We start from the raw sequence: 20,542 nt of genomic DNA on the forward strand, positions 1-20,542 counted from the left end.
GCCTCACTATCTTTGCTGTCTAATTTGTTTATGCATTATACACTAAAGATTTGATATATCAAAAATCTACTAAGTTCTCTTTCAAGGGAACTCGTGCTGCGTCAATGATGATACTTTGGGGAACACCTTCAGTGTGACTGCATCTGAAGCCATGTGCAACTTAGTCCAATCTTGATTGGTGCAGCGTTATCCCGTGACACGAGCCGGCGAAAAGCGGAAGCTATAAAAGGAGCCGGTCTCACAGCTGTTGTCAGCTTTCTGATCTTCAACAAGTGCTCTGTGTCTGTCAGTCTTATTTGGTGTTGTCTGTCCCGTATCATTATATATATATACAGTATATTATGGTGAGTGAGCAGCTGCAGCAGTTTAGGTAGTAACCTTTGTGTGAGCTGTTTGGGAGCAGAGCATGCTCGGTCAGCCCTCGAGGGGGTTGATTGCGAACATTGCGAGCGTTTGCCTCTTAGAATGCTGCGCTCCCAGCTGGCATTGTTTGATCAGAGCGGCCAGCTCGCCCCATGTGGTGCGGGTCCCGTGGCTGCCTTGGCAGCCTGGCGGCTTCACTCGTGGGGATTGCAGATGGATCTAGGGGAGGGGTTTGAGACGGTTTCGGGCCTTTCTCAGCCCTCAGCCTCTGGATCCAGCGCTCACAATCGGAACAATCTTCTTCCAACCCATGTGAGTGCATTACAATGGGTTCATCTAGTTCTGAGGAATTAGACGTTCTCAGTACTGATGCAGGTGAATTGGGTGACTCACCAGCCCAATCACCACAGTATGTGGAGCTGGTGGAGGTTTTGTCTTAAGCCGTGTCCAGATTAAACATCGACTGGCCAGCTGAGAGACAAGAAGCGCACAGAAAAAGCAAACTAAATAAGCACTTCCGACAGTCTGCACAAACACAACCTCCACATCGGGGCTTTCCATTCTTCCAGGGTCTTCACACAGAGGTGTCTAGATCTTGGAAAAAGCCATTTTCATCCAGGCTTTCGAGCCCCACAGTCCATTATTCTTCATCGATTGCAGGGTTCAAAGAGAATGGTTATGGTGTCATGCCCAAAATAGAGGAGACGTTAGCAGCTTATTTGTCACTTCACACCGCGTCTTCTCCTAACACTCTGGAGTCGGCAGTCGCGCCGGCGATACCACCTTGCTTTATTTCTTATCAGTGTGAAAGAGACTCAAAATACTCAGTCGAATTTGATCACACATACCAGTGTTATACATCATTCTAAAGTGTTAAGTGTGTACTTTTATTGGTGTACAGGGAACTGAAGCTGACAATGAGGATATAAGTTCGGGGTAAGTCATTTAGTGTTATATAATTCTTTTTCTGATAATATAAAACTCGTCTGAATTTTCATACTATATTTTGCCTGGTTTTGGCTTGCTTTTGTCAGCTTACGGGAAATATTGCCTTACAATGTCCCTTACAAATATCTAAGCGTATTTGTAATATATTTCGCTCAGTTTTGGTTAGCTTATGACACTGCAGCTAAAATACTGCCTCGTGCCTAATGTAGCTTGTTTGCGAATATCTGCTTAGGTGTAATATGATGTGATTCAGAGCAAATATATTTTAGCCTATGGTAAAATAATGTGATACTGTGTAGACTTTATATTTTTATATACAAATGTTCGGTTTTGGGTTAGCCTATGACACTGCTGATCATGCTAAAATACGGCCTTATGCCTAATATACAGATGTTTGTGAATACAGGTGTAAATGTTTGAAATGCACTAAATACGTGCGGTCTGTATGGCCCATCAACAGATAGGTACTCGTGGCCTACAGCCTATCAGTAGATATTTGTCCGTCCTATGGCCCATCGTCAGCAGATATATACATATATTGTGCGTCCAAATTCACTAATTGCCTATCAGTTTAATTTGGACAATGTATGTATGTAGTGCACATAGATAATATTTTACAGATGTAATTGTTTACATCGTCATAATACAAAAGTATATGTTCTTGTACGAAACCTGCTGTCTTTGTTATGTATGGCCATTATTGATTGATAATGATAATATAATAGTTTCTTTGTGTTATCAGCATAAGCAACTGCACAGATGTCATATTTTACAGATGTAACTGTAAACATCATCTCAATTCAAGATGTATATGTACCTGTATGGCATTAAAGAAACTGTTGCCTTTGTTGTGCATGGTGATAATATAAAACTCATATGAATTTTCAGACTATATTTTAGCTAGTTTTGGCTAGCTTTTGACAGCTTATGGAAAATATTGCCTTACAATGTCACTTACAAATGTTTGTGTATATATGCTCAAGTGTAAACGTTTGTAATGTGATACTCACTAAACATATTCGTGATATATTTCACTCAGTTTTGGTAATGATAACACAGTTTCTTTGATTGTGTTATCAGCATGCTCACGCTTTTTTTTTTTTCTTTTCTTTTACAGATGTGACAATGAAAATTTCCAAGCACCTGTTTCGAACAGAGCCAAGGCAAACAAGCAGACAAGCACAGGCAGTCCACTCTGTCATGGAAAACAGAGACTGATGTTGACATGTTTCCACAGACTCTGCGATTCCCGCCCACACGTAAAACTGGACCACAACTGAGCTCTGCTGTGTCACAGAAAGCAGCACCACAAACGGACCAGTGGTGACCATGTACCAGTTCCAGGAGCTGAGCTGATGGTTGGTCGTCGGAGCTGTGTGCACCACAGTGCGTGGTAAAAGCAATTTACACCATAGAAATGCCAGGCATGCAATGTTCACTTGTCTTCAGTTGAACAGGAACTGCCACAGAGATGTGTGACTGTGTTCAGGTGTGTGTGCTCTGTTGACCACCTCCCACTGACCATTGGGCTGCAAAGTGTCCCTGTCCCCTCCATCCTGGACATTTTCCTTGCATGAGAAGCCGTAACACTACGTGAGCAAGTACGGTATGCAGAGGTGGGTGAGTGGGGCTTTTCAAACCACCCATATCTGTAAAAAAAAGTCTTGTCTCTCCCTATGTACACTGTCTTCTGTACCACTACATGTTGTTTCATGTGTAAATTCAAGTATATGTCTTAAGTTTTATGTAAAGTATTTTTGTTAAGTACAATAAAACAGATTAAAATCTTTAAATTTCCTCACAATCTTTGTTAAGGCTGCCTCACAGCATTCCACTTTGATGGGCCATTAGGCACTGTGGGAGTGTCTTGTCTCCCCTGGTGTGAATCACATAAATATTTATGGCCATCAACACTCCCATGCATACAGCAGAGCTGACACAAAAACTGACTTACAAAATTTAAATCATTATATTGTTGTTTGTGTTGAAGTGTTCAGAATAATTTTTTCATAATTGTGTAGTAAAAATTCTAGTCTACAAGTAGGGCTGCACGATTAATCAGATTTTAATCGCGATAATGATATCTGCTTCTCTCGATTGATTACAAATTATCGTCATGATATTGGCCCGCTCGTTATTTATCCTGAAAACGTGTTTTTTTCTTTGGGATATGCTTGTGGTTGCCAGATGCAAAGAGCTTAAATCCCCCAAATAGAGCTTTTCCCTTAAAAAGATATACTGTCTTCCCTGTGTTTTACTTAATCTCTGCAACTCTGTGCACGCGCTCCCTCTAAATGCGGAAGAAGCGCTGATGATCTGAAAACAAACATGTGCGCTGGAGTTTAGCAATCTACACAGCGAAATTCTGCTTCAATGAAAGTGTCATACAGCCAGTCTTTGTTTCTTCACAAGCCACTCGTACTATTTGTGTGACTAAATCTGCCATGATCAAACCTTCAGCGATGAATTCCAACAAATGCAACATGGATCTCCACCTTAATGTTTGCAGAATGCACTTTTGCAACCTAGGTGACAATTAAATAAAATTCACATAGTTCAATAAAATGAACATAGTTTGGAATTATTGGAAATAATATTAGGAGTTTCGCTGTTTTATCTTTTGAAGTTCCTAAAGGTTTTACCAGTTTTCATAGGCTAATGTTCATCAGTTGAAAATGATATCGCCACTGGGACATTCTAAAATGCTTAACATGAAAACGCTTAACGTGAACGCTTAACATGGCTTAATTTATTAAGACAGTCTTATTAACAAACCAAACTTAGTGAACACCATACTAATAAAGCATACTGTGTACAGGAAAGCAGATGAGCCCAGAATATGATTTTTTTTTTTTTTATCTCAAAGAGCTTCTTTGCTTTACGAATTTGCAGGGCAATCTGAATCTGTGGTTTGTCTCATTTGCAAATGAATTGTGTTGCTTTAAAAATCTAATGAGAATACAGATTACAAAGCGCTCACCAAAACCATGTGTTTTGTATTGATTTACCATCTAACGAAATTATCATAGTTGGTTAAATGAAGTCGGTGTGCCACCTACAGGCCTTTTGGGTGAAGTGTAGTTTGGTAAAGAATGTGCAAAATGGCCATAACTACATTACCCTTTTTGATAGAATAATCGTGATTAATAATCGTGATTATAATTTTGAGCAAAATAATCGTGATTATCAGTTTAACCATTATCGTGCAGCCCTACCTACAAGCTTGATAACTCAAAAGTCTTGTGAACAACTATTCAGTATATGTTTTATGGCCTTATTGCAAGGACATTTTTTTTCCTCAAAACTTACTAACCACGCATAATCTTTATTTTCAAAAAAATGCAAACATGAATATCTATTTTGCTCACATATTATCATAGCAGAGTTTGTGCTGAATACAGCAAAATTACATGTTAGCCAATAGTATGTTATAAGTAGCTGAAATAAGCACAAATGTCAGGGCATGTCAAAACATCTCAAGGGCCACAGGATCACTCAGACCCCTGGGGGTTAAAGCCCCGACATTGCCTTCCAAACCATGTCGCACCACTTCCTCATTGTTTGGCAAAGCATATATGGCAACAGGTCAAGCCAGCACCTGTCTACACACTATGGCTATACTACAGGCCTATCAGGCTGATCTGCTAGGGAACTTAGACAGGGGTGAAGCTGTGAGCTCTGAAGATATTAAAGAGCTCCGAAGAGCCACTGATTTATCTCTCTGTGCCACCAAAGAGACGGCCCGTGCCATCGGCCACTCTATGGCAGCCATGGCGGAGAGGCACTTGTGGCTCAACCTGTCAGGCATCATCAGACACCAAGTGTTGCTAGTTGAGCACCCCAACAAAGATCTTGGGGTTCGAAGCAGCACTCGCAACCGAAGCCCGTTAGAAAAAAACAGATCTGAGGAATGTTATTCTCTCGAAACGGGCTTCGGATAAGAGGTCCTGGCTGTCAAGTCAGGCCTGGGGTACAACAATTCTGTTTTTAGAGGATACTGATATCTCCTCCCTACCCCTCTGAGGAGGGTGTGGGGTACAGCATGTTGTTTTTTAGGGGAGAGAGCTCGCTGGCTGACCTTTTGAGTTTCAGTGCCTAGGTTCTAGATTATTTTTAATCTAGAGGCAGGCACTGGTCAGCATGATATAGTTGGTATTAATGTCCCCATTGCGTCAAACTGACATGCCGTTGAGTTCCCTCTAAAGGGAATGTCTCAGGTTACGCTTGTAACCATGGTTCCCTAAGAGAGGAACGAATTATATTTTCATGACGTATTTTTGTCACAAAACAGGCGGTGTAGATAACACTATGAAGATGAATAAAGTTCAAATAGACTCTTTACTAGATAATTCACAGGATACAACGAAGGCAGGAACAGGTACACCACATGTAACATAGACGAGACCGAACAATGCAACACAAACAGAACTGAACTTAAGTACACGTGATAACGAAGGAGATGAGTGCACAGCTGAACATAAAGAGTAACGAAGACAACAAATGACTAACTCAGGCAGAAGGTGGTGAGACACACAAAGTCCAAACTAACAGAACCATGACAGAATGCCCCCTCCTGGAAGGCGTGTTCTCGCGCCGTAGAGAGAAGGAGGCATAGAAGATGAGAAGGCGAAACGGGCAGAAGATACAGGAGGTGGCTTTGTAAGTGGATGGCTGACCGGGAGGAGGTGGAACAGAAGAATCCAGGGTGGTGATGATGGTGGTGTCCAGGGTGGTGATGACAGTGGTGGGAGCCAGGGAGGAGCCTTGAGCAGGAAGTGCCAGATGGTCAGCCACAGCCAGGATGGTGGACCATGGCGGCGGCGCTGGAGGGAGGAGCCATGGTGGTGAAGGCTTCAGTGCCACCTTGTGGACAAGCGAGGGGGACGGAGACGAAGGAGGTGGAACCCACGGCACAGGTGGAGGACTGATGGAGAGAAGTGATGCAGAAGTCCCAGACGGCCGCGACAGAGCCGCAGCGACAACCCCCCAAGATGGATGCAGGGCCCTGGAGGGCTGAGGTGAAGCTGGAGTGACCGCGGCAGAGGCGGAGCCTGAGGGAGGGCAGAACTAGCCGTAGCAGTAGGGGTGGAGGGCCAGAGAACATCTGACAGCAAGCAGGTCCATGGCAAATGTGACGTGATGTCCGACTCGGGTGAAGTCGACAGTCTGAGGGAGCTCAGCGAGACCGAACGCTTGATGGTTACTGCAGACGTTGAGGGAGGGAGGAGTGCAGGTGGAGGAGTCAGGGTGATGGGTCAAGGTAGAACGACGCGATCAGAAGCTGGACGTGGAGCCATGGGATCCCCATGCCCTGGTGGAGGTGGCTCACAGTGGGCCCACGATGTAACCACGTCAGTGAGAGGAGGCAACGGAGGTACAGTGGGACTGGTGGGAGACAACTCGGGCAGGGCAGCAGACGTGGCTGAGATCTGGGAAGAAGGCTGAGATGACGAGCTGGCAAGAACATTTAGAAGAGGAGGTGGAAGAGGGAGGCTGAGTGGGACCAGTGAATCCAATATAGAATAGTCAGGCAGATGAAGGGTTAAATCTAGATTATAGTCCAGACACTCACTCTCAGTGACGAGCGGGTGGGCGGGGCTCCTAACCAAACTCTTGACTGCCAAACATACTCCCTCGGCGCAGGATGGGACAGCCGGCTCGCACCCCTCGTCAGATATGTTCCACTCAGGCTCCGGTGTGATGTCAAGCTCGATCGCTCCTCCTAGTGCGGGCTCCAACATTGCAGCTGAGTCATTCTCTCCATCTGCGGTGTGTTCCTGCTGTCTCATCTCACCTTCTGTGGGTGTCTGGCTGGGCACTGGGTTTGGAGTGGGGCGGGTGACGTCCTCAACAGTGAATGCAGATCCACAGGATATCAGCACCCACTCCACAAAATTGGTGAAGCTCCCTTGAGGTCCCTCCCTGAAAAACTGTGCTCGTGTGGCGGTGTTGAGGCCAGCAAGCAAAAAACAAGCACAGGCAGTCATCCGGGAAGGTGGTTAGAGGTACCAGATCCAGGAACATCTCCAGATGTTGCTCGAGGGAACTTTCTCCCTGCTCAAGGCAAAGCAAACAGACTGCGGGAAAGTCCATGGTGATGGGAAGGAATAAATAAAAAACCAACACGAAACAAAAGAATGTATAATCACGTATAATCACTTTCTTTTTGGTTCAGTCTTCTGTCACAGAACAGGCGGTGTAGATAACATGATGAAGGCAAATAGAGTTCAAATAGACTCTTTACTAGATAATTCACAGGATACAACGAAGGCAGGAACAGGTACACCACACGTAACATAGACGAGACCGAACAATGCCACGCAAACAGAACTGAACTTAAGTTCACCTGATAACGAGGGAGATAATGAGTGCACAGCTAAACAAAAAAGTAACCAAGACAACAAACGACTAACTCAGGCAGAAGGTGGTGAGACACAAAAAGCTCCTCGAAATGAAACTGAAAGTCGTGCTCTTCCTCTGAGGTAAATTCTTCCAGCATTATTCCTCACTGTGTCTCAGAATGATGTATAATAAAGTACATGAATCTGACTAAACTTGATGCATTTTTTCGATTTGATGGGGGCATTGCATAGATCGCCTTAGAATTTGTTTCTTTAGACATATGTCTCGTGTTTGTGTGACAAGTATTCACTAAGTTAGAGTTTTCTGAATTATCAGAATGAACTGCACTGAGAGATCGCGCATCATGTTTGTTTTCTTTTTTTTTTTTGCGAAAATCACAACATTTTGTTTTTATTGTGAGTGTACAACAATAAAAGTAGACACTTAACAGTTTTGAATGATGTATAAGTTATCTATATGACCAAAATTGGGTATTTTGAGTCTCTTTCACAGTTACCAGGAAAAAACGCAACTGAAGGCGCCTCTTTTAAAAATCTGTCACCAGTAGTCGATGCAGTGCATCAATGGGTTAATCGAGCACCGGTGTGTTAATTGCACTGTGTTGGGTTGCATTTGTATTTTTTGCACAGTTCTTTCGAATGCAAATCAAAAGGAATATCGTTACCTCTGGTCTCCTCTCTGTTGTTCGGCCATCCATAATTTCATAGGCAGGATCTGATCTTCCTTTGTCTGCCCAGATTCTCTCTATGTTATCTGCATAAAAAAAAAAAAAAAAAAAATCACTGCACAAGGTTAAAACAAAACACACTTGCCAATATATGGCAAGGGTATCTTTTGTCCAATTATAAAGCATATTCTTCTTCCTCAACCAGGTTTAAAAAAAATAAAAAAAACTGTATTTTTTTCTAGACATTATGTTTTCATGGCTGATTTGCATTAAAAATTATACACTGTAAGTTTTGGTCAGAATGTGCGCAAAAAAAAAAAACAGAAGCGTGCAGGTCCGTTTACATATACTTAGTTTCTTGCCACCACAGAAACACAATAACATCAAAGTTTTATCGTTTTTTAGTTGTTGTTGTTTTTTTAATCGCTAAGAAACATTTCTCTTTCAAAACTCTTGACACAGTGATCACAACAGCAGTTTGTGTGGGATAAACGTCTAGGTTACTACTGTAACCCCTGTTCCCTGAAGGAGGGAACTGAGACGTTATATGAGAAAAGACAAAGTAGTACAAAACAAGTCAATGTACCTTAGTGATTTGCATTGCAAGCCACTACCCGTACATACGGGTATACAAGGCAGCATGCAACACTCACACATTAAGTTTTATGCTGAGGAGCCAAGACAGTGTCCCGGCTGTTCAATGGTGGCACAGGGATTGTGGTGACGGGATGTAATATCTCCGTTCCCTCCTTCAGGAGGGAGTTACAATAGTAACCTAGACGTTCCCTATCAGTCAGTCACGTTCGAAGTTATGTCAGAATAGACTGATGAATTGGGATCCCTAAGAAAAATGCCATAATCACTGCTCCTACCCAGCGCTGCTTAGTCCCCCCACACCTTGTGGGGCAGAAAAGGACAGGGCTTTACCAGGGGGATGTCGATTGTTGCTGTTGCTTTCTTGCACCCTATGCAGGCAAAACTAATTGGATAACACTGGGGAAGCGTGCCTGTTCCAAATGGAAAGGGACGTTACAGAGACCACATCTTTGGGCACATATCTAGGCCGAGGTCTCAGAAGTACGTGAGAGTTGGCCGGCCCCAATTCCAGGCACGTTTCGCTGACCGAAAATGGCTGCAGGTCCCCTACCCTCTTGATGGACATGAACGCAGTCAGGAGCGCTGTCTTAAGAGACAGGTTCTTAAGCTTGGCTGACTGCAGTGGCTCAAAGGGTGCTCTCTGTAGGGCTAATAATAAAAAAAAAAATGTTGTGCTTTCCTATGGACTTACCGTCTACTGCATCGTGATGTGCAGCGATAGTGGCAAGATACACTTTCAGGGTGGAGAAAGACCAGGGTTTCTACAGGTCTAATTTAATGCTTTTTAATGCCAATTTTTAAATTTTTAATGCCATATATCTATATATCTATATATATATATATACACACACACACACACACACACATATATACACATATATATATATATATATATATGTATATATGTGTGTGTGTATATAATGTTGATAAATGTCGATAGATGACGTCATACGGCAATTAGAATATTCATCATGTTATTGTTGCATTCGCATTCTGCCAAGTGTCAGCCCTTTCTATTTGTTTGCTTCTCTGCTGCTACCCTTTTTGCTCACATAATATATTTTAATACAGCCAAATTCCCAATAAAATTGTTTCATCTATATTTTTGTTTTTGTTGTCAGACAATATGAAATGGTGACTGAAACGTGGCCCATTAAGACTACATACAGGGCTCGACATTTAGCCTTTTCATTCACTTGTACGATTCTTGTACGATTCATGTAAAATGTATGATTCATCTTTCATTTTAAATTCTTAAATTCAATCAATAAATTTAATTACAATAAGACACTAAGGGCTGTTACCAATCAAATTAAATAATTTACAAATTTACAATAAAAAAATTACAACTGCATTAAATAATGTTATGGGATTCTAAGAAATGTTGGGGGGAAAATGATACTTTTAAAAATTAAACTAAACCACCAGTAGGTGGCGTCAAGTAACCATCTTAATAAGTGAGTCATTCATTTAAACAATTCATTCCAATGGCTGATTCATTCAAGAATGAGGCAGTTGTTTATGAATGGGTCATTTAATATTTGACTCAACCGATTCATTCAAAACGCTGAATCATTCAGTAATGAAAACAAGGCTGAGTGTTGCGCTATGGTTCTGCTCTGATCTTTGTTTGAAACTATTTTTGCTGCTAAAATAGAACAAAAACAGTCAATGTTATAATACAGCCTATTATTATCCACTATGAATCGCCACTTAAACTAAATGTAATAAAATCAGACATTCTCGCGTTTTTTTTTTTTTTTTTTGGTATTGTTTTAATCAGGTCCCGGCCGGGCAAGTAAAATTCTCTTTCACTTGCCCCTTCAAAAAAATACACTTATCCTGGACTAATTGACAAGCGTTAGTGTCGAGCCCTGACATGTTAAACCAGCGCTAAAATCCTGATTTATAATCGAGACGTTGTCTGACAAAATCACCATACACATAATATAAAGACATTTGCTGTGATTTTGGCTATATGTACACGTAAAATGATCACTCAGGTTAGAAGCAGTAGTATCTATTTTATTTGTTCTCTGACATACTCAACTGAATGCGCTGCTCTTCTCAGCCACTCACTGAACAGAGCAGACGCAGGTACGCCTGCTGCAGGAAAGTAAGACCGCGCGCTCGTGCGGCAGTACCGGGGAGTCTCGGAAGCTAGATCAGGTTAACATATATATTCGTCACAATGCGCTTTCTTGGAAAAAAGTCGCAAAAGGGGTCTGAAAAGTCGCTAAGTTGGCAATACTGATTCAACCTTCCGTCTCCAGGTCTCTCTCTCTCTCTCTCTCTCTGATTTTATTGGCGGGTCGCAACCAACTTGTTCAGGTGCATACCGCCACCTACTGTACCGGGGTGTGCAACTTCAGGGCTTCATGTACTTAGCATAGTTATAATTATTTATATATATATATAAAAAAAAAAAAAAAAAAACGCTGGTGGTAGACCACTTAAGTCCTCCATGTCCTGTCCAGAGACCACATGTGGAGGTTCCAGAGTTCTGGACATGGGTGCCATATGGTAACCCGTCCCTGAGAAAGCAGGTCCTTCCTCAGGGGAATCAGCCTGCTGAAGGTCTGAGAACCAGGTCTGGGAGGGCCAGCAGGGTGCAACCATCAAGACCTGCTCCTTGTCCTCCCTGACCTTGCACAGTGTCTGTGCATGCAGGCTCACTGGGGGAAACTCATATTTGCAGAGGCCCCAGGGTCAGCTGTGTGCCAGTGCATCTGTGCCAAGGGTTCCCTCGGTCAGGGAATAAAACAACTGGCAGTGGGATGTCTCAGGAGAGGCGAACATCTCCAAAGAGTCTCCAGATCAGCTGGACCACCTGGGGGTGGAGTCTCCACTCTCCCGGGAGCATGAGCTGTCGTGAGAGCACGTCGGCTGCACGATTGAGCTTGCCCGGAATGTGAATGGCACGAAGCAACCTGAGTCGCTTCTAAATCCAGAGGAGGAGATGGCGGGTGAGTTGCGACATACGACGGGAGCGTTGATCACCCTGAGTGTTGATGTATGCAACGGTCAATGTATTGTCTGTCCGGACCAGCACATGCTTGTCCTGCAGCAATGGTCGAAACCAGCACAGGGCCAGCAGTACTGCTAGCAACTTGAGGCAATTTATGTGCCACTGCAGTTGAGGCCCTGTCCAGGAGCCAGAGGTTGTGTGCCTGTTGCATACAGCACCCCAGCCCATGCTGGAGGCATCTGTTGAGAAAACAGCATACCTGGAAACTTGTTCTAGGGGAATTCCGGCCCATAGAAAGGCGTGACAACCAGCTGCAAGTTTGGCAACAGACCAGTGTGATTGCCAACTGGTGTGTGCCATGGTGCCATGCCCATCTCGGGTCTCGGCCATGTAGCCAGTGCTGAAGCAGACTCATGCTGCTCGGGTTGCTTCTTAAGACCATGGCTGCGGATGCCATATGCCCCAGTAGCCTCTGAAATAATTTCAGTGGAACCGCTGCCCTGCCCCTGCATGAATTCAAGCAGTTCAGCACTGACTGGGCGTGCTTGCTCATGAGATGCGCTGTCATGTTGACAGTCCAACTCCATACCGAGGAAAGAGATTCTCTGCACAGGGGAGATTTTGCCCTTTTCCCAGTTCATCCAAAGCCCCAGCTGGCTGTTGCAAGGTCCATCGCTATATGCAGCTCCTGCATGAGTAAATGATGACAGAATTTTCATTTTTGGGTGAATTATTTCTTTAAGTGTGTTTAGACATAGACTTTAACAGTCATGAAAGTGTTCTCTCTTTAAGTACACTTCAGTGGCTTTTTATTTCTTTAATATTATATTACCTGCAAGTGCAGTTTTTAAAAAATATACTTTCATGATTAAGTACACTACAAGTGCACATGAAATACAATTAAGCACACTTCTTTTTCAAAAGGCTAGAGGAACATGTCCAGTGCTTCTAGTGAAATTGTGTGCTTGTGTTCATTTATGAATTGTGCATAGCAAGAAGTGCTTGCATTCACACATTTGCATAAAATATGTTCCAGGCCTTAGTGTGAATATAATTTAAAAAACAGACAAACAGTATTGATTTATGATTTTGGCCATGATACTGGCCTTAATATAAATATAATGATTAGTATTTCCCAAACTTTACATATCAATGCATACCAAATACACATTGGCACATGATTGATTGGTTGGTTCAATACTTTATTACCATCTTGATCACACATATCAGCTCTGAGAGACTCGTGTACAGTGAAGGTCTTTTAGACACTGACAGACTATAAGTTACATTAGGTACATCAAAGCAGGATTATATTTATCTAATAAATACTATTCCTTTCAATGTGTTGCTCTTGGTGAAATCTTACAAAATACACTACAATATGAGTTGGACTTTCCCTCAACCATCTATACAAGAGATTAGTATTTTGGATACTAAATGTACAAAGCAAGAGACCTTAAAGTTAAAGCCAACTTGTTTACTATCATCACTTCAAAAATCTCCAATTAAAAAAAAAAAATAAAAAATAAAAAATCACACATTATACAACTAAACTGTATTCCCCCACTTGTTTTTGTTCTCTGTTTTATTTTGTATAATAAAAAACGTCACATCGGATAAATCCTGTGTATTGTTTTAAATCCCATAATGGCTCAGAAGTCAGATATAACTCATGACACATGCAACCTTGTATCGAACTCGCTTTCAAGTCCTTAAGATTTTTCACCCATCCAAACCCTCAAAGAAGAGGAATGGAAAACAACAATATAGATGGGTTTGCAGAAGAGGAAAGCTAATTATTAATAAGATTAGACAGAGGCTTCTGGAGTGAGGAGGAGAAGAAGATTGAGTCGTCAAAAAAGAGTTAGGTTAGAGATGAGACAATGTCCAGTGTGAGAGGTTTAGGGTCAACATTCTCTTACCTTCTTCAGGTTTTCGTTGCAAAGAGACTGGCCTACTGGGATGCTCAATGGAAGAGCAGACGGACTCTGGGATGTTCAAGTTGTTACTACGCAGGTCTCTGCTCTGATCCTGGACAAAATTTACGAGTCTGGATGGAGGAGTGAGTCTAAGCAGCCGGCAGTTTCCCTCTCCTTTCCTGCACTGGAGGCAGTTCTCGTAGAGGATGTTGTGTATGTTGCGAACGGGGCGTCTGGACGATGACATTGCCTCATAAACGCTACTACTGATTGATTTCCCAGCAGGATTGTAATGTGCCAGGAGATCAGACAGACAGGAAATGTAGCCCTCAGATTGCTCCTCCTCATTGGTCTGTGAATGTTCAGATAATGGTTTCCATGGATCCTGATTGGTCAAAGATGACTCGCTGATCTCCACTGGCTCCTGACTGGTGGCTGGTCCAGTGGGAGGGGATGAATATTCACCTGCTGAAGTAACACCTGCTGCTTTGAAAGTGTGTCTGTACTTTCCTCACATATAAATCTCACTTTATATTACCATGTTAAAATTCGCTGTATATTGCCTTAATAGAGAACTGCCTTAATAAATACGGGAGGTATCCAGACCCTTGTGAAAAAGAAGTGCACTTAATTGTATTAAATGTGCACTTCAAATCTTACAAGTATATTCTTAAAATACTATATTTGCAGATAATATAATATTAAGGAAATAAAAGGCCACTTAAGTGTACTTAAAGAGAGTATGCTTTCATGACTGTTTCTTAACACATTTTAAAAAAAGTGCTGTTGTAAATGTCAAATAAAAAGTTTACCTTTACATACATTTTTAAATCATTGCTTTAATAATATTTTGTCATGCTTTAAAGTACACTTATTTCGATGTGTTGACTAACATACTAAAATACATGTAATGTCATATTTGATTATAATTTTAACAGTAGTGTGTTGTTGGATATTACATTTAAAGTTAATAGACCGGTTTCACAGACAGGGCTTAGATTAAGCCAGGATTAAGTCTAGTTCAATTAGGGCAATTAGGTTTTGCCTTAGTGTGCCTTAGAAAAAAACATTACTGGTGTGCATGTTGAGACAAATCAATGGCTCTGACATATTTTAAGATATGTCAGTGCAAGTTACTTTCAGTTAAAACAGCTCAACATGCATTTTAGTCTAGGACTAGGCCTTGTCTGTGAAACCGGGGGAATATATTTTAAATGTACTAAATTGCAACTTTATCATTACAAGTGTACAACTGCAAATATATTTAAATACATTACATTTAAATTCATTTCTCTCTGATTTTAGGGATAAATTATGGGTAGGGATAGGTTTAGGGGTAGGAATGGGGTTGTGACTACATTTTCAGACAAGAATGTTGTTCCAGGATCAACAAAATATGTTGATCCAGGAACATGTCTTACTTGGCAAAATCACAGGTGACCGTATATTTTAGTATAACATAAATGCTTGTCAGTACACTTTATAATTCAAAGAAAATAGAAGTGAAATTACATATAAAGATGTACTTAAGTCCTACTTAAGTGGGTCAAAAAGCACTTTAGCAAGTTTAGCTAATTGCATTTAATATTAATATTAATATTAATAAATTAACATGCAATTTAATGTCCTAAAGACTTATATTCTGTTCACACTTATATACTTACTTTCCGTAATAAGTACTCTTTTTAAAAGCATGTTAAAGTGCACATATTTTTCTCATGGAGACTCATTAAATAACCTTTTAAGCATTTCATTATGGGACATGCAGAATGAGGGAGAGGTTGTAAAGAGATATACTGGCTGCAGGAATCTTACTTGGCACAGTGGGCAGTAAAGTCCCTCCAGGATGAGGCAGGAATGTGCCCTGTTTAACAAACACAGAATAAATCAATTAACAGTTACATAACACCATAATCAATGCCACAAAGAACTGAACTGGATGCAAGAGTCTGTTCTTATTGCAGTACACCAGAGGGTGTTGCTTCCCAACACTATAGTATGGAAGCTTGTTCCCACCACAGAATAAAATAATAATATAGAATAATAATAATAATAATAATAAGGTAATTGTGACATGTGCCCATGTATTTTTTTTTTTTTTATGTTTACACTTTGGGGAGAAAAAAAGACTTTTTTGTGATTTTGATTTAAAAAAATAAAATAATAATAAAAAAAATAAATAAAAAAAAAGCTCCAGGTTTGCTGTGCTTGTTTGTAGGACTGCACAGTTTGGCCAAAGATTTTGTGATTATTTTTTATATTATACCATGGTCTGTCTAAATATTCTATTATGATTGGCTGAAAGTTGTGCAATAAAACTGTTTAATGCACAGGTAATTCCAAGTCAGTTTAATCACCGTTCTAATGCGTTGTTTTCATTGTAGCACAAACACACTTATGTCACTTGTGCTGTTTTCATGGAAGCACACACACACACGTCACTCAGAGATTGCGCTGTACACACAGAAACAAGGGAAAAACATCACTGGTTTTGAAGTAATTAAACTCTTCAATTAAACAGCTTCATTGTTAATAGAGAGGGATGCTGAACAGATGTAGGTAATTCACACACACATCTCTCATCTCTCTCTCTCTCTACAGTTAATTCAAATAAATGCTATAATTCATTCATGCAAATAAATATAACCTTACGCAATACTTTATGCCTGTGTCTGATTCAAAGCAGGCAGAATGCTAGATCTAACAGTTTCGTAACTGACCAAAAATATTTTTACCCTTTCCGGTCAAATATTGCTCTGCAAACACCAAAAACAACTTTCTCAATGCAGGCAAATGATTGTGTTATAAGCAGGATAATCCATGGCTAGCTGTGCATTAAACGTTTTGAATTGCCTCCATGTCGTGCATTAAAATCGTTTAAAGCACAGCTAGCTGTGGATTATCCTTTACTTATTATTATTACTATAGCACCGGAATTGAGAACCACTGGTGTAAATAAAAACAGAGTGCCACACTTCACTCTGAAACATGCAACACATATATTTAGTTAATTAAAATGCAGCCTTCATGATATGACTAATACATTAAGCCATAACGTGATATGGATTTTATCATGCAGTCTTAATCTGTTCATTATTGTAGAAAAATTAAACATTTTTTTATTATATATACTTTTTTTTATTTTGCATTAGGGTGTTTTTGTCATTTTTCTTATTGTTTTTTAATGTCTATGTTATTGTTTTTATTATTTTTATTTCAGTTTTAGTTTTTGTTATTTTAGTATATCGAGATAAGCTAAATTAAAATGAGCAACTAGCTACTAGCTTACAATGAAGCAACTAGCTGAAATAAAATTATTTTTTTTTTTATTTATTTCATTTTATTTCAGTTAACATTTATTTTATTTCAAGTAACGAAAATGTTTTTTTTTTTTTTATGGCTGTAGTTTTAGCTTTAAACTATAATAACCCTGAGTAGTGTGTGTACCTTGAGTCCTCTGCAGATGGGGCAGGTAGTGACGACCGATTTAGAGCCGACTGTAGGAAGTGAACAGTTTGCACAATCACTGCAGCTTTTATTACAAAATAATCCCTGAGACTCCTCCCCTTTTATTAAGCCCTTCCTTGTCTTTGACTCCATTTTACCAAGCTCCAGAGAATAAATCAGAGCTGAGCCAGAATCTGATTGGCTGGGGGATTCTGAATATTCTTCAGACTGTTTCCGGACGAATGGCTCTATAAGTCCAGTATCATTTTGAGATCTGCTACTGTCTCTGTTGTCCTCGGGAGCACTGGTGATCTCAAGCAGACTCCGGGGAGAGTCGTAAAGGTATCGTAGGGAAGAGGGAATTTGGTACTCATGATTGCATGTGCACAGGTGTTTTTCTGGGATAGCAGGTGGTGCCAGGTTGAACGGCATGCCGTATTCCTCCCCCGGACCAGCAGCATCCAGACTGCCGCTGTAGGAAGAGAAGCTTCCTGTGTAAGACGAGTGGCTTCCCGTCGCAATGCCACTGTCGGATGAGTTCTGTCGGCCGGTTTCTTTTAGCTTCCGTGAGCAAACGGGATCATTTGGGACCTTGAGTTCAGCGGAGAGTTTCTCTTCGACCTGAGATGCTTGCGGGTGAGGAGTTTCTGCAGTGCTGGGCAGAACCAGATCGGTCCATGGTGCAGAGCGACTGCTAATGCTGCAATCTGTGTCTGAGGTGTCAGATGAACCAGATATGCTGCGGTCGTCTGCTGTCATCGAAGAGCCGAAATGGGAGCTGGAAGCTTTCAGGACAAAAGAGAAAGAAAGCAGTATTATTCAACCTGACTGCACAAATATTTGCTTCCCTCCTCACAGATACTAAAAGAAGTTAACTTATTTGCTATGAATGTGCACTTGTCGGCTACTTTGAACCTTAAATGTTTTTTTTAAACATGTACATGCAGATAATATACTATTAATTAAATAAAATGCCACTTAAGTATTCTTATTTATTTAAGACACTTATTTTGATGTGTTGACTATAAAGCACATGTACCCCCGGTTTCACAGAAAAGGTTTAAGCCTAGTCCCAGACTAAAATGCATGTTTGAGCTGTCTTAACTGAAAGCAACTTGCACTGACATATCTTAAAATATGTCACTACTATTGTTTTATCTCAAGACGCACACCAGTAATTTTTTTCTAAGGCAGGTTTACAAAAGCGACTTAAATCTTGGCTTAATCTAAACCCTGTCTGTGAAACCGGGCCGTGAAGTACTTAATTATAATGTTAACTGTAGTGTGTTATTTGATATTACAATATATAAATGTACTAAAATGCAACTTCATTATAACAAATATATTTAATACATGACATACAAGTTTTAATAGAAATTACATTATTGTCCAGTTTCACAGACGAGGCTTAAGCCTAGTCCCAGACTAAAATGCATGTTTAAGCTGTCTTAACTGAAAGCAACTTGCAATGACATATCTTAAAATATGTCACTGCCATTTTTTATCTCAAGATGCACACCAGTAATGTTTTTTCTAAGGTACATTTTAAAAAGTTGCTTAAATATCCTAATTGAACTAAGGCCTAATTCTGGCTTAATCTAAGCCCTGTCTGTGAAACCAGGCCAAAAGTTTTTTTTTTTTTTTTAGTTTATCATAAATGCTTCGGCTGTATACTTAACCATATTTCAAAGACAATACAAGTAATTATGTAAAGTAATTATTGTAATTATTAATTATGTAAGTAATTATAAAAAGTCCTACTTAATCACTCTAAAAATCAACTAATTGCATTTAATATAAATTTAAACTATAATACATTTTCATGCAGTTAAATGTCTGAAAACATTGCATTCAGTTCATTCTTAAATATGTTCTTTGAAAGTATATTATTTCCATAATAACATAAGTGTGCTAAAGTGCACATCTTTTTCAAAAAGGAAAGATCTGATGCCATCATTCAAACACATGATAACTTCTACAGATAAGTGAAGCTTTACATAAATCCTCCAGATTGAGGGTCACCAGAGTAACATTTTGGATGTGGTTTTGGGGGTCTTGTGAGACACAGGTACCTGTGCTATGAGACAGCAGACTGAGCCTCCGTTCCAATTCCTCCGCTTCATGGTTTAGTCTGTCCTGCACTAAAGCTGCATTGACACTGGGCTCTAAGACAGAGACAGAGCAAATTAAAAAGAACTGTGAGAGACAGACAGCAAACACAAATACACAAATAAACTTCTTTACTTGCAAGATTGGTGATATTGGAGAGAAAATTATAACCATGCAACTGTCTACTACAGTATCACGTCACACAGTGCATTGTAGTGTCCCTGAGGAGAGGAAGAATTGTCTAAACTTGTTAAATCATAAAAATCAACAACATGTATGTTAGACCCTATACTGACTAAGCTATTGAAAGAGATGCTTCCAGAGGTCATAGATCCTCTTCTTAATATCGTTAATTCATCTTTATCACTAGGATACGCACCGAAAACATTTAAGCTGGCTATTATTAAACCTCTTATTAAAAAACCACAACTTGATCCTAGAGAATATCAATTACAGGCCAATCTCGAATCTACCTTTTCTGTCAAAAATACTAGAAAAGGCAGTTTCATCACAATTATGTTCCTTTTTAGAAAAAAATGTTATCTGTGAGGGTTTCCAATCAGGATTTAGACCGTACCATAGTACTGAGACTGCTCTCATTAGAGTTACAAATGATTTGCTCTTATCATCAGATCGGGGCTGTATCTCTCTATTATTGTTACTGGATCTTAGTGCTGCATTCAACATTATCGATCACAACATTCTTTTGAATAGGCTTGAAAATTATGATGGCATTAGTGGAATCGCATTGACATGGTTCAAATCACACTTATCTGACAGTTATCAGTTTGTAGTGTCATATCGATCACAAGTTCAATATGGTGTACCGCAAAGCTCAGTACTAGGACCGTTGCTTTTCCCTCTGTACATGCTACCCTTGGGAGATATCATTAGGAAGCATGGCATTAGTTTTCACTGTTACGCTGATGATACTCAGCTCTATATTTTCTTGCGCCCTGACAAAACTTACCAATTCACAAAATTAATGGAATGCATAGCTGATATAAAAAATTGGATGACCAGTAATTTCCTACTACTAAATTCAGAAAAAAACAGAGATTCTAATTATTGGACCAAAAACTTATGCACATAATAACCTAGAATACTGTCTAACACTTGATGGCTGCTCTGTTAAGTCTTCGTCGTCAGTTAGGAACCTGG

The 20,542-nt window shown here is 40.3% G+C and overlaps 1 protein-coding gene across 2 annotated transcripts in view; it reads right to left on the minus strand.

The window, feature by feature from the left end:
* dok7a (docking protein 7a) overlaps positions 1-20,542 on the minus strand; it is a 47,737-nt gene that overhangs the window by 2,848 nt on the left and 24,347 nt on the right. Inside the window, exons 6-10 of one of the 2 annotated variants that reach the window (XM_051900290.1) lie at positions 19,345-19,437; positions 17,273-18,057; positions 15,641-15,689; positions 12,496-12,594; positions 8,339-8,427 (exon numbers count right to left, since the gene is read on the minus strand). In XM_051900290.1, coding sequence (XP_051756250.1) covers positions 8,339-8,427; positions 12,496-12,594; positions 15,641-15,689; positions 17,273-18,057; positions 19,345-19,437 — 1,115 coding nt within the window. Of the gene's footprint in view, positions 1-8,338; positions 8,428-12,495; positions 12,595-13,828; positions 14,294-15,640; positions 15,690-17,272; positions 18,058-19,344; positions 19,438-20,542 lie in introns of both variants that reach the window. The other variant, XM_051900289.1, reaches the window with a different exon arrangement.

This window comes from Ctenopharyngodon idella, chromosome 7, assembly GCF_019924925.1.
Source record: "Ctenopharyngodon idella isolate HZGC_01 chromosome 7, HZGC01, whole genome shotgun sequence".
NCBI classification, from domain to species: Eukaryota; Metazoa; Chordata; class Actinopteri; order Cypriniformes; family Xenocyprididae; genus Ctenopharyngodon; species Ctenopharyngodon idella.